At 41.5% G+C, this 14554-nt stretch overlaps 1 protein-coding gene across 1 annotated transcript in view; it reads right to left on the bottom strand.

Moving 5' to 3' along the window:
• The window catches only part of KAT6A (lysine acetyltransferase 6A), a 59565-nt gene that overhangs the window by 28828 nt on the left and 16183 nt on the right, over positions 1 to 14554 (bottom strand). The window contains exons 3-6 of the mRNA XM_072978927.2: positions 4596 to 4704; positions 2669 to 2784; positions 582 to 663; positions 146 to 281 (exon numbers count right to left, since the gene is read on the bottom strand). Of these exons, the coding sequence (XP_072835028.2) occupies positions 146 to 281; positions 582 to 663; positions 2669 to 2784; positions 4596 to 4704 (443 nt within the window). The remainder of the gene's footprint in view (positions 1 to 145; positions 282 to 581; positions 664 to 2668; positions 2785 to 4595; positions 4705 to 14554) is intronic.

Genomic DNA, 14554 nt, shown 5'->3' with positions numbered 1-14554 from the left:
AAAGAAAACCCATTCCACTTGGGTAGAGCGTTTTGCAAAATGTGTCCTAGGTCACTGTTGTAACAACAAACACACTCCCACAAGGACAAAGCAGTACAAGCTCCGTGACCTGGAGTTACCACAACCAAACTACAGAATTACTTACGTTGCATTTTGGTTCTTTAACCGGTTTTTGGGGCGTCCTATTGGGTTGGCGTAACGCCGCTTAATCTGTGCTGCCTTTTTATGTAGAAGTTTTCTTCCTTTTTTACGAGGCCGACATATCTGACATATCCACATGCCTGTAAGGCAAACAGACTCATCATAATATCAATAGACAGCTACAGCAAGATTCAGCCCGAGGCCTTGTCTTCTCTCAGCTCATACTCTTAGCTGCTATATCTCAAAAGACAGTCTCTTTTGCTGTGTGGGTGTCCACGTATGCAAGCTGTGAAGTGCTTCAGAATTTTCAACCAGAATTACATTACCATTTTACTCTGCCTGTTAAAAGGCGTCCCCTGTAATTGGGAAGGTGCAAAATACGGTAAGCTACAGTTGTCTAGTTTTTCCACCCCTCTGTGTGCCAATCAATCTCTTCTTACCTTTCGGCATCCTGGTCAGAGGGGGGTCACAACACTCCATGTGAAAGCCCCGATCGCATGAGTCACAAAATAGCATATTATCCTGCAAAGTGCAAAGGATTTTAGTTAATAATCTTCTCATATAAACTCAAACAAATAATCTGTCTAATTATTCTCTAATTCTATGGGAAGTACACAGCCCTCCAAATAAATGCCCCAGCACCACTTCACTAAAGATAGGAGCAGCACAGGACCAAAGATAATAGAATTATCTACATGCACTTGTAACAGGGAAAAATGAGTCCCACATATGTTTAATAGAACTTCAAAACATTGACACATCTCAATGCAATCTCCTTTCTTTTTTCAATTAAACTATTAAATAATAAAGTTATTTTAATGTAAACAGATGACCTAAATTGCTGACACTCCACCCATATAAACCAACAACTGCTCGGTATTTAAAAGGCGTGACCACATGCTGGCAATACTTATGACAGCGAGACATCAAGACTGACAGATCCCCTTCCCATTTCCACTGCCCAGACAAAGCTTTGAACTGTTCTCTTGCCTCTAAAAGGTCAAAGGAAACTGGCAGGAAATACATAGATCAGGAAAAGGTCTGTCCTTCACCACTACCCCTATAGCCAGCACAGATATTTGCTGAACCTTGACATGCGCCCCCACCCCCACCCCTCCAAGGCTATCTGCTCTCACACAGATTAACAACTAATTGCAAGTAACTGGGACTGTAAATCTAGATTTCTGTGGCCAAATGGACACCCTTCTTTGTAAAGTGAGATTGTGGAGCCATCTTCCACCAAAGATCTTCCAGAATCAGGAGAGACAGTGGTCAGCTTAAGTGACACACCCACACACCCACAAAAAACCCTTTGCCATGAGATTGGCTTATGACAGTTGAAAATGCCAGAACTGCCCTTCCTGCCAGTGCCAATTAGAACTGTTTGCTTCACTGATTTTATGGCTGGTTACTTCATTAATCATATTGTTATTCTCTGCTGCTGAAACAGCTGTCTGAAAAATTAGTTCTTTCTCCCCCCCCCAAAAAAAAAAACATGTATCACCATTAGTGGAACAGAGTACTGAACTGGCCATTCAAGGAACATTTGCTAATTGTATTTTAAAAAATTTATACCCAAATTTAAAACATTTTCTACTTCAAATGTTCCAAGTAGCATGCTGTTTATTATGTGCCACCAATATGTTTCTAATTTATGGCAGCTCTACGACTAAATGAATTCTGAAAGATCCTGTCATTTAGAGACCAACTGAAGTCTTGCAAACTAAAGTTTGGTTTCTTGTTAGGTCTTTCCTTTTCCTGCACACTTTCATAGCATCATTATATTTTCCAGTACATCTAGTCTTTTCATGATACATCCAAAATAACAGCATGCCTCAAACAGCATACAGCAATAAATAAATAAAAATAGCAACCAGAGAAAAGTTACATATTGAGAACCAACCTGTACACTAACTCCTTTCTGGAACAGGAAAGATTTACAGACTGCTGCAAAGCTAGCAGAAATTTATAGACTGCTGCAAAGCTGCTGGGAAGGGGAACTGAAGCCATCATATAAGAGCGCCAAAAGAGCTGTCATGTACACCTAACCCATCTAACCTCAGAAGACAGAGATCAGAAAGTGGAGAGACACAGAGCATCCCTTCAGCTGATACTATAAAAGAGGAGGCAGGGTCATATGGGAGAGCAAAGTCTGAATTTTAAAGGTGATCACAAATACTATGATGACCCTTGACATTCAGTACTCCCTCCAAAAGCAAGGAGCGAGCCAACACAAGTGATGCAAAAGCTCTCTGCAGAAAACATCTCCTGGAGCTCTTACCACTTCACTTTACTTGAGCTGGAGTTTCCTAGCACTTTTTTTTAAAGCATCCACCATGTCCTGGTCTCCTGCCAGGGTACCCATGACTGTGGTCATCTTTCCCTTTTCAGGTAAGCACCTTTCATAGGAACCTTCCCTTCCCTATCATTATTCCCAGCTTCACCTCAGTTTGCACCTTGGGATACAAGTGGTTAGGAAATTAACTACCCATCATCCAAAAGGGAAACGCCCCGTCTGCACACTCACCGCATTCTTGCCTTGATCTCGACAGGAACTGCAGGTTTTGCACTCAATGCACTGCCATCGTAAGGCCTTCACCCGCACGGTTAACTCTGGCGAGAACTTCAGGCAGGATGGATGACCTGTGCCAAGGGATGGAGAACAATTCAAGTAAAAGACAGCAGGAGCAGCCTGTGCTCAGGAAGGGCAGGGGCTACTAGTTCTAAGGGAGATAACATCTGGCGGGGAAGGTTCCAGCTCTTTGGGCAGTTCGACACATGCCCAGCACTCTAAGATTAAATCACATGATGATCTGGTTCAGGGAGGAAGCGGGTCTCCTGCTCAAATGCTCAATTTGTAGAATAATGAGAAACTGTTAACCCCAGCATAATTGTTGACACTGGAGAAAACACCAAAATGTAGTTGTCCCACAATGAATCCAAAGGCTGTGAAACTTTTACAAACTACTTTTACAAGGCATGTACTCTAAGACAACAGCTGAAATCCTGTTCATTCTGGTGTAATGTAAAGTTATGACTGAAGCAGAAGTGTGCCAGGCATTACATCTAGGAAACCAGCACTGCACAATTAATTAATTTATTAATCTCACTGTACAATCAATAGTGTGGTTCCAGCCACAACTGTTGCATGGCAAGCATGTGGAGCCACTTTATGAACGGCATTTCTACCTTGCCACAGTTCTGCCTACTGCTCACACAGAGCAGCATAACAGCATTTCAGCAGATATCCACTTGAATATCTCCAAAATTCTTGATTCTAACCCAACTTTAAAAAAAATTGTCACATTCAAACAAATGTTTTGATTCAAGTATCTACTGATGTTCACTTTCTCTCCCATATCCAGTATGCGGAGAAGCACTGCCTGCAACAAGACAGCTGCTCACAGCAGTACTATAGCATTGAGAGGATTCAGCACCACAATAAACACAGCAAAACATAAGTATACTGACTGGTGCAACTAATGTGAGTACTATAGCTTTGAGAACTCACGTATATCTTATCAGTGCCACACTACTGCTTTGATCAGCTGTCTTGTTGCATATATCTATGTGTGTGTGTATGTGTGTGTACACACACATATACACAAATACACAGAGAGAGAGAGAGAGAGAGAGAGATTTCCATAGTTTTAAATGTGAATGCAGAGTGGTTTTCTTAAACTAAGCTTGCGAATGGATGAATACACATACAATTACCCACACCTGTAATCCTTTTAAGGTAGGAGGGGTGCAAAGAAGTACAAGGTGACCTGTCCTCAAAAACCTATAGAAATTCCAGAACTTTTAAAAAACTCTAGAAGAATAAAATTAACTGACCAGATGAAAAAGAGGACAGTCACTCTAGGTACTATTTATTTTAATTTTTTTGTTAATGTGTTCAGCCAATTCTCTTCAAAAAAAAGGGGGGGGCTAACATCTTTTCTTTTTTTAAAAATTAACCGGTCTTGTCATCAAGCTTAAAAGAAAATTGATATACACAAAGGAATGAGTGTGGAAGAGAACCAATATTCCAAGAAAGTGATGGGTAGGTATTTTAAATACAGGCATTTAAATGTAGTTCAGTACAGGACGATCTGCCCTACTGGCATTCTTCCTTGAATGGCAATTGATGACTCTTGTACTTTTTCCAATGGAAGAAATTAGCAAAGGAACTGAATTTTCTCAATGTAGTAAGAACTCTTTTTCCCTTGCCCCTCCTTGCAACATTATGCTGTTATCTAGCTGTCAACTACCAATGTGAGATCAAGATCACTGCCAGTGTTGTGATTATGCTGGAGAAAGGAGTCATCCTTACTGTCCTTGAGAAATGCTTTATTTGTACACAACCTGAGGAAGTAAAAAAGGCCAGGCACGGGTTGGCTCTCAACAGAGAGGCAGCTATGTTGTCACCAACACCACAGATCACGTCGCTTGAAACGCAGACAGGCACCTACCACTATTGCCGCAGTCAGCACAAGAGATGAGCTCCTCGGGTTTCTTTTCTCGGTTCTGTTCTTTTGTACCAAGACAGAAACTGCAGATTGGGATCGGTTCAGCAACTGGCTGCAATGAGGCAGAGAAGAAAAGAGAAACAATGTTGGGTTTTTTTTTAAATTAATTAACATTCTGCAAAATCTCCTGGCCTATGAACACAACATAGTAGGGTGATATAACTCAATATCAAAAAAGTTTAAGATATACCAGACCCAATCTTTAACTCTGAAATTCAGAACTCCTTATTATAAATGCACATATGGTTGGCTTGTACAAAAGTAGCTCCAAGACACTGTGGCAACAGCAACCTTGGGACAGATGTGGCGAAGCAATGAGAGTTTCCCCGTGCAAAGTGCAGCATGCCTGCACTGAAACAACTAAGATTCAGGTTCCTAGACAGAGGAGGGCTCTGCTTTATTTGAAAAGCCAAGGTTTCTGCCTGGAGTGGTTGCTGACAAAAGCCAGCTAGTAAAAGGGTCAATCCCTACACCATCATCCAAGCCCATCAGATGAGGCCTTAGGAAAGTTATTCTGGCAGTCCAGCTTCCTGCAAAGGACTGCTGTGGCAATAAAGCACCACTTCATTAATTCCAACCAGAGCTATTTGGAGGAAAAGTGGGATACAAATGACATCAATTCTGTCATTTGTTTATTTGTGGGCAATGCAAGCCTCGAACACTACAGTGAGTAGAAATTATCAATAATAACAGCCGACTCAGTGCTTACAGCCTATACAGTATACAAGTAAATAAATGTGAGCATTGATCATATTTATACCTCCTTTCCAGATCAAATGCTTGAGCTGATATTTTACTTTCTCAACAATTCTGTTCAGTAAATTAGGATGTAGGAATACATTTCTTCAAATGTCACTGATCCACTGCAGTCACTTAAAATAGCTGTGAAATGACTGAAACAGTAGGATCCCACAAGGAGTCTGAATCCCTGAAATACTGCTTCCACTTAAAGAGCCAGGTCTGGCTTTCCCCGTGTATTTTATTCTTTTGTGCAAATAAGTGAATACCATGTCTATCAACAACAATTTATAACAGATGAATTTAACATACATCAATGATTTAATTGTCAATGGTAAACAAGGGGATGGTAAAGTTTTGCAAAATCCCAAGCAGACTGAAAAAATTCAAGATTTTCCAAATTGGAGGAACGGGCAGCAAAACAATCAGCAAAATACAGTCAGCAGAAGTGTAAAGTGATGGAAGGGGGCACAACAATCAAGACACAGAAACAACTGGCTGTGTCTACACATGGGAGGTGCAACCCAGAGTCTCATGAGTGCAGAAACACCCCCAATCTTCAGACCAAATTTGTTATGTTTTTATTTTTTAAAAATATTTTAACCCACCCCCCTTTCTTTTGAAAAGGACCGGAAGCTTTCTATGATGTGGCAGTGAAAAAGGCAATACTACTATTATGGAATGAATAGGAATGAAAGCAAAACAAAAACAGATGATATCATATAAACACATGGCACTCTTTTTCATCACTGCAGTGTTTTTACTACATACAAATTTAGAGCTCCAGGAGCAGAGATTTGCTTGGAAATGCTCTTCTGGGGTGTGGTCAACGTGTTAAGCAGAAGAAGGGGGCTAGACATGAACTAACCAGCGTCCACATCTTCCCATGAGGACATCATCTTGTCCTCTGCAGCTTGGTGGGGACGTTCTACCCCTTTCCTAGTTCAAGAGGGCTGACAGGGAAGGTGAAAAGACAAGCGCAGGGAAGACACATACCATTTCGTAACTCTGCAGAGGGCTTTCCAACAGGAAAGCAGGATGTCTGCTCCAGAGGGCTCAGGTATCAACAACAAAATCACTTATTTTCTGAAGAAAAGGATGTCCTTCCAATTTAGGGAACATAGGAGACTGTATCCTATTGAGTCAGGTTGGTCTGTCTAGCCCAGTATTGTCAACCATAGCTGTTGGTGGCTGTCTCGGATCTAGCCAACCTAGAGATGCAGGAGACTAAAACTGCAACTTGCTGCCCTCAAGGCAGGTGGTGTGTCCCCCCCCCCAGGAGCTACAGCTCCCTTCCCCAGCAGAGCAGCTGGTATTCCTGATGGTTACTCCATCCTGTTAACAACCAGGTCCAGCCTGCTTAGCTTCTGGAACGAAAAATGTTCAGTGTGGTGAGGCGTTGGTTCCCAAGTTGCATGGTGCCTCCTCTCACGTTCTGTTTCTGACCCATCCAGTGCTGACCACATAGCCGCCTCATGGCCCAGGAGTGTGCAGTCCCACTACACAAAAGACACTTGGTAGATAAGAAGTGATAGCACATCTCAGACATCCAGGCAAGAACAAAGAAAGCCCAAGGACATGGGGTGAGTGTCTAACCGTAGGTCAGCAACTGGCTATCTGTGCTCACTTTCAACTGCACACCAGCAGCAGCTTCTGGAACAGAGAAGCCATTTATTCTATGAGCTGTATCGGGATATATAGCACAGGACCCAGTTTCTATATTTACTGACGGGTTCAGAAGCAGCCCAATACCAACTGGTGTAGGACATGTGTTTGTGCAGCCCAGGCCTTACTAATATTTTAATGTCTCATGTCAGTAGGGGCCAGGCTCGTTTGTTAAAACATTTACTTCTACCATCCCTTTCCTCTGAGCCTTAAGAGACACTGAAGAACCGTGTTCTGGCCCTTTTCAACCTCACACCCTTTCTTTTTAAATTTCATTTTTATCTTCCTGTCAGTTTGGTCTGCTAGCCTGCCTCTTGTCTCAGTCAGACATGAGGGACCGTCATTATGCCACTTTACAAAGGATGGTATGGTGCCTGCACTTGTTTTCAAGCCTGATTGAACTCCACCATTTATCCAATCCATCTCTCGTCGACCTGGTGCTCTCCAGATGTTTCAGATGGCAATTTAATCATCCTCAACCGCTGCCCATAATGACTGGGGCTGAGAGACAGTTGCCATGCAAAACCTCTGGAGAACAGGCTGCGCTAATAATCCCTTGCACCTCTCTCTAGAACAACAACAGCCCCTCCGACTTTGTAAACAGAAAAATGAAGTCTCCTTGTGCCTAACAGCCTCGTGTCTCAACTGCTTACACCACTTTACCTGGCTGTTGTCATGCCTGGGTTACAAGTAAACTATTAACATAACCCAGCGAGTCTGAAGGAATCACCAATAAAGGAATGTAAAATGTATGCCACACAGGGTAAAAACAAAGACAAAAAAAAAACACCCTGCTTTTCACAGTTTGAAGTTTTCCTTTAGCGATCATCCCTAAGGGAGTCACTGAACAATAAACGAACAGCTTTACAAGTTCAATCAATGCCAGTGCAGTTAGAAAGAAAGCATATTGAATGTTACTAGGATGTGATAAGGATACATGTAATTACACTGAATAGGCGTGGAAGCCTGGGCCCAGAAATCGTTTGAATCAGTATGGGAAGGAAGCTCCCCTTGCTAGTTGTGGGTACTCAGCAAAGAGATACAGGGAAAGTGGGGTTGGGGGGGGGAGTTAAATATACACAATTGAGGACTTGGGAAAACAAGAGTCGGGAGGGGGGGAAGGGGCAGCTCAATTTCCAACTGCAGAGTTTTGGCAGACATTCAACTCTCGGTGCTGTTTTCCTCCTCGCAAGCACATCTATCTCTGTAATGTCACCAGAGCTGGAGGAAAAAGAGGGGGGAGGGGCGAGAACAAGAGGAGGGGAAGGGAAGAGTCAAGAGAGAAAGACTGACTGTGTTTTAAAAGCTGCCAGTTTCTCAGCACATGCTGTTACTACACAAAAGACGTCTGGGAAGCCAACTTGCTTGACAGATTCAAAGACTAAACTGCTCCCACAGAGAAACGCAGAGCTGAGAACAATCTATGGAAAAGAAGGCTTTAGCACGCACACACACACACACACACACACACACACACACACACACACACACACACAGGATTTCTCGGGCAGCAGTTCTGTTTTGCAGACAGAAGGGCTCATTTTACTCCATCTTGTGGTCCCGGGTCGACCGGCAGAGACTAGAATACCAAATCCTGTTTGAGAAAGAAAGGTCCACATTGTGGCAACGTATTCCAATCACTGGGTTTCTAGCCTTCTCCTTTCTCAAGGGCTTAAGGCAAGCAACAAGAAAGGAAAGCAGAATGCCCTCCCTTTAAAAACAAAAACAGTGAGTTATCTTGAGGCTGATAACATTTTTTTAATGAGAAAACAAGTCCTAGAGGCGGAACAGCAGTTTTAAAGCCACCTCCTGTGAAGAAGGTACATATTGGTTCTTTTGCCTCATCCTTATGCTTGTATCCCACTCTTCCTTTATGCCACTCTTCCTTTATGAAGTCCAGAAAGGCCATATAATCACACAACAACTCTGAGAGGCTACAAATCAATTTATTTATTTATTTCTATTTATTTATTTGATTTATACTCCGCCTATCTGGACCAGTGGACCACTGGTGCCTTGTCCTCCTGGCTAAACCAAGGCTGGCTAAATCCTGGCTAAACCAAGATTTCAATCTAGATTGGCTTCATCTGGATCTATTCAAGTTCCAGAAAACCAGCATGTTACAATGGCAAGAGAGAGCTGGACAAGAATCTAGCAACACCAGTTCAAATCTTCACTCAGCTCTGAGAATTCTGAATCACTTTAGGTCATTACAGCTTAATACACTGTGCAAGGTTGTTGTGAGACCAAAATGGAGGCAAATCATGTATACAAAAGCTAAACATGCATTAAAGATCAAGGCCTAAATCCAACTGCTATATTCAACTAAAGTAGAGTCAATGAGATTTGAGGAAGTACTGTATTGATTTACCATTCAACAACTGATTCAATGGCTGAAATCACTGATAAGTCAAAATGAGAGGAGGCCCACTAAATCAATGGAACTTATAAAAGAGGTCACCCATCAAATCTGCACTGATTCAACAGGACTGCTCTAGTTGTGACTAACTGCTGGATTTTAGCCAACTGGTCTACTCCAGTCAGGAATGGAGACTAAATTTAAACCTAATATACTGAGAGCAGAGTATAGCAGACATCAACCTTGCTGACCACATTTTCCACAATATGACACCTGCTTTAGCAAAAGATCATTGCATCTGGCAGTTACCCTGGCGATCTCTCAGTAGCAGCCTCACTGTACTCACAGTTTTCAACTGGAAAATATAAACATAATATGGCCAAAAACTTGTTATTTGGTGAATAAGAATAGTTGTTTAGGAAATAGGTTAGCAAATCAGATCAAGAAGCCAAGGTAAGTTGGCCAAACAACTCTACCCACTTCATCACATTGAGCCTCTGCATGGCCAGATAAGTAACTTACTCAGATACAACACCATTGGCTTGAAAATACGATAGCCATTCACTGAAAAATTCTTCAGGCATCAGAAATAAAAGAGCTAAGGAAAGAGGTAGATACACAACTCTAAGCTCCATATCAATAAGATACTTAAAGATGAAGACAAATAACCCAATGAAGCTACAAGTGCTTTGGAAGGACTATTTTATTTCCCCCCAAAAAATGACAAGATTACTTTTGTGTCAAACTTACACTTAAAGTCATTGTGAAACTTCCCGCAAGAGTGCTGTCCCTGTGATGGATTACTTTGCAGGCAAGGTGGCAAGAGACTAGGAAAGCTATTTTTCACTCTAGTGAAGGAATAGATACCGTTAATAAGTTTCCTATATACCAAGATCTAAGAAATGAGGGAATGAAGGCTTAAGTTGAAATGTATTTGGAAAAAGGGGGAAAGCAAAGAAATTACAACCAAAACATTCCAAGGCAGATTTCATAAACTGCCCAAGTCTCAAATTCATAAATATCACCACCCGGTGATCTTTAGAACTAATGTCTCTTAACAAGATTCAAAGTACCATAAATCGTGAATAGCTTTGACAATAGATGGACTCCTTGACCAATTCTACTCTTGAACACTGCAAAACCCTATTAACATGCAAAAACTTTAAGAACAGAAGCTTGTTATCTCCTGCTGCAGGATACATTAAATTCCACTCAATTCCTACATCAAGCCTATAGCTTCGGAAGAACAAGCTTATGCAGTCCCCCTGTAAGAACACATTTCAATCATCATTTAAAGAGTATGAGTCAGAATTCTGCTTAGCTCCAACAGTTGATAAATAAATTACTGCACAACCTCAAGCTTCAAACATTTGTCTTTCAGTTCCAACTTGAATACAATCAGCTTCTATAAGGCTAACACTTTCAAATCCTAACAAATCACTAACAAGATTCCTTCACTGTTTTTTTTTCCCCTCTTCATCTTAAAATAGTGCCTCTAAAAACTGGTCACCGGAAGTACCCCCTTGAAATGTTCAAATTTAACACCTTGTCATGACAGCTTCAAGAAAACTACTCAATACTTTAGTAGGAAAAACCTAAAGCTCTGACATGAGGATGAAGTGGGACATCTGCTTTGCCTCAGATGCTGCTCCGGTGGTCGAGAGAGAGCTATTATTGATAGTTTGGACCCATCAAACAAAAACAAGGCACATATACTGCACCCAGCCTTCTGAACAAGAACAACAAGACACAGAAGGAGAATGAAGGGAAAAGGCAGAAACAAGAGTCCAGCATGACAATGCAGAAGAAAGTATTGAGCTCAAAACAGGCATTTACATGCAGCTGCGGCCACCGCACATCAAAAAGAATATTGGAACCTGGACAAGGGGCAGGAAAGGGCAGCTAAAAAACAGAAAACCCAAGGGACTGGATCAATTTGTCTATTACAACATCTGGGGCTCTTTTCGCTTTGAAAAAAAGTAAGGGGAAAGGACAGAGCTGTTGTTGTTAGCAGCTATCCAGTCACTACAATTTTAGTGACTGGAAGAATTAAGGACTTCCAAAAGAGCTTGTCTTGTCAGTTCTTGCAACCGCAGGAGATGGATACCAACTCTGAAAGCTTTAAAAGAGGATGAGACAAATCCATGGAGAAAAATGCTATCAAGAACCAATAGTCTTGAAGGTTACATAACTTCCACTATCAGAGGAAGAACGTGTTTGAATAACAGGCATCTATATGCAGCTGAGGTCAGACTGTTGTTTTTTTTTTTTCTTGTTGGTAGTCTTGCACCAACAGACATAACGGAACTGGTGGCAAAGATGCCTTTCCCCCCATATTTGCATTCTCAATGTAGCTCTACTGAACCACTTCTGTAGTTGCACAAACTTCTCTGCTCTACACTGGACAGACACATCTACAGGACTAACATTCTACCAGGGACAGCACAATCTACGAAACTTACTACAAACCGGAAGATACTCAGCACCATTGATGCTAATGTAAGATAAAAATATAAAATATTTGTCTAAATTTAAAGCATGGGAGTGATTAGTACAGACTGACTGGATCAGATATGGTTTCTGTAGCATGTACAGAAGTTGTCCTTTGAAGAAAGCCTGGATGCTCTTTCTCCTCATTTAAGAACTGAGATTTTTGCTCATGTGGTTGTATATTACATAAAGGGGGGGGGGCTTGTGGCATTTGTCTCACCCCCTTGTGGCCTTTACCCTGCCCCCTTGTATGCTGTATATAGGGTTCCCTTGTATCTACGGTTTCAGGCATCATGGTAGATCATGGAACCAATATTTCATGGATACAGGCGTCATACTGTAATGTGTCTCCTCTGCATGTACTGCTTACCACCAGGGCCAACAATGACCCATCTTTCAGGCAACTAAAACATTTGCTCTACACTGCCTTACATGCTGCCACTTTTCTCCTCCCAACTATGCTTTTAACACTGGGCAAGAGCAACAGGGCTTCAAAATCAGATTGCTCATTAGGTATGCCACCTTCGTAGCATTAAACAACAGCTGGAAAGCTGGCTTCTATGTAAAGAGTGGGGAGAATCCTCTGAAACCCAACTCACTAAGCAAGGCATTTCTCCATTAAAAATAATGTTCAAATCAATGTTAACCAATGTCCTTGAAATCCATTTGCCCATTAGTTACAACAAACAAGTGCTTGAAGTGCTGAATACATGGGTAGCACCACTGATCGTGTGACCCATACAAATTCATTCCAATTTCTCATGACTACTTGGGTCCTTCTTTACTGAACCTATCATTTATTTTCCAAAGAAAAGAGAGCTACAACTAATAATAAACAAATCTAAGTTTGGAGGCATGCTTCATACAAAACTAGCTACACTGTCACTGGTGGGAAGATAAAATCATTAATTGGGCAGGCGGACAAAAGGCCTTGATGGGGTGTGGGTACACGGATAAGACAAATAAATACTCCTGGATTTATTCTATCAAGACACTGACACATCAGGGGTTTTGCAACACTAGCTCAGACACAAATAAAACTGCAAATGGATACACGGAGTGAAGTACATAATGTTCTTAGCAGCAGGCCACACATCATTTCCCTGAGTAGGTCTTCCTGCTCGGTTCCTCAAATACAAAGAGAGCACTTTAAAATTATGCCACGGTAATTTTAGCAAAGTAGCTCCTGGCTTTAGTTCTTCATCCGCTGTTCTCAAAAGTGCAAAAATTTGCTTTCAATCTCATAAAGACCAGTTCTTGAGAAAATGGCAAATGAGTGTGATGGAAAGCTGTAAGTGTGGCAACCCTGTACACTGGCAGTCTTCAAGTACCCTAGCTTAACTGAAAATTTTGGACAAACACTGCCTCCATCATCCCAAATCCACTCGTCCTCTAAATGTTGAACATTTTAAAATCTTAATGGACAACCATTTCTTTAAAAACAGGCCAGAAGAAGGGCAAAGGGGCTATCAGCTGCATTTCTGCTCACCGACTCATATATGGCTAAGCAAAGAATTCCAAAGTGAAGAGCAAAAGATTTGGGCACAGCACCTCAAATGCTTATAAGGGCAGATCTCTGGGAAATCCTTTGCTACCGTATTTATAGTAAAAGAAGGCGTCTAAAAGGCCCCATGTCTGCATCTTAGTTCAAAAGAAAATGGCTTAGGTGCAGGCAAGCGAGTTCTTGTTTTACGAGAGAGATGAGAAATTGGTTTAGGCTTTCGGTGCTTATTCCTAATTTGGCCATCATGACTTGGAGTCGGTGACACAACTCACAACTTGCCAAAAACAGAATATTGACTTAGAAGATTGGCAATTATTCTGTCAAGACCAATACAGGCTTCCCAACCTCACAACACTGCCAAACAGCCCACCGCCACAGGCTTTTTAATAGCACTAAACTTCTCACAACTATATGCCAGAGGGTATCCACTTAATATCTGTTAAACTTCCATAACACTATTCCAAGGACTGTCTGTAACACAAACACACACGCCCCTCTCATAATCATTGCTCACGGGATGCATCCACCAAGGGATAAAATATTCCTTGGAACCACTGGGTTGATCTGACAACAAGTTTCCAGAATTTACTCTGGCTGTAACACAAACTAATGCTATTAACATTTATTGGCTTTTCATGGGTCACAGTAAAAGAGGAAAACACTGCTTATTGCTATAAACCGCATTCATTATTGGTTCACTGAACATGTTCTATCACATAAAAAAAAAAACATTTCCAAAACAATGTTACGGTTGACAGTAACTGAGATTCAAGTTTCCCTTTGGCAATGACAAGGAAAGAAAAATTAGGCTTCTAAGCAAGGAAGGAAAACTGATGAAAGAGAAATGTGAAAACATCCAAAATAGCAACAATACTACAATACAGAGAAGAGCTGTAACTTTGTGGCTAAGCACCTGTTTTTTCACATACAGGAGGCCAGGTTTAGTTACTGACATTTCCAGTTAACCCCTTAAAAGATGGTTGCTTGAGACCTCAGAGAACTACCACCATTCCCCGTAAAATTTACTGGGTTGCCATGTAACTTTCATAGACTGGAAGATTCATTCTGTGGGATATACCTTAATTCCTCAGATTCTTACTATTTACAATTGTGTAAGTACAACAGGGTTTACCTAATTAATTGTGG

The sequence above is a fragment of the Pogona vitticeps genome, chromosome 8, assembly GCF_051106095.1.
Source record: "Pogona vitticeps strain Pit_001003342236 chromosome 8, PviZW2.1, whole genome shotgun sequence".
In the NCBI taxonomy this organism is placed as follows: Eukaryota; Metazoa; Chordata; class Lepidosauria; order Squamata; family Agamidae; genus Pogona; species Pogona vitticeps.
Note: the sequence above shows the minus strand (reverse complement) of the source record. Positions and strands in the feature narration are given on the sequence as shown.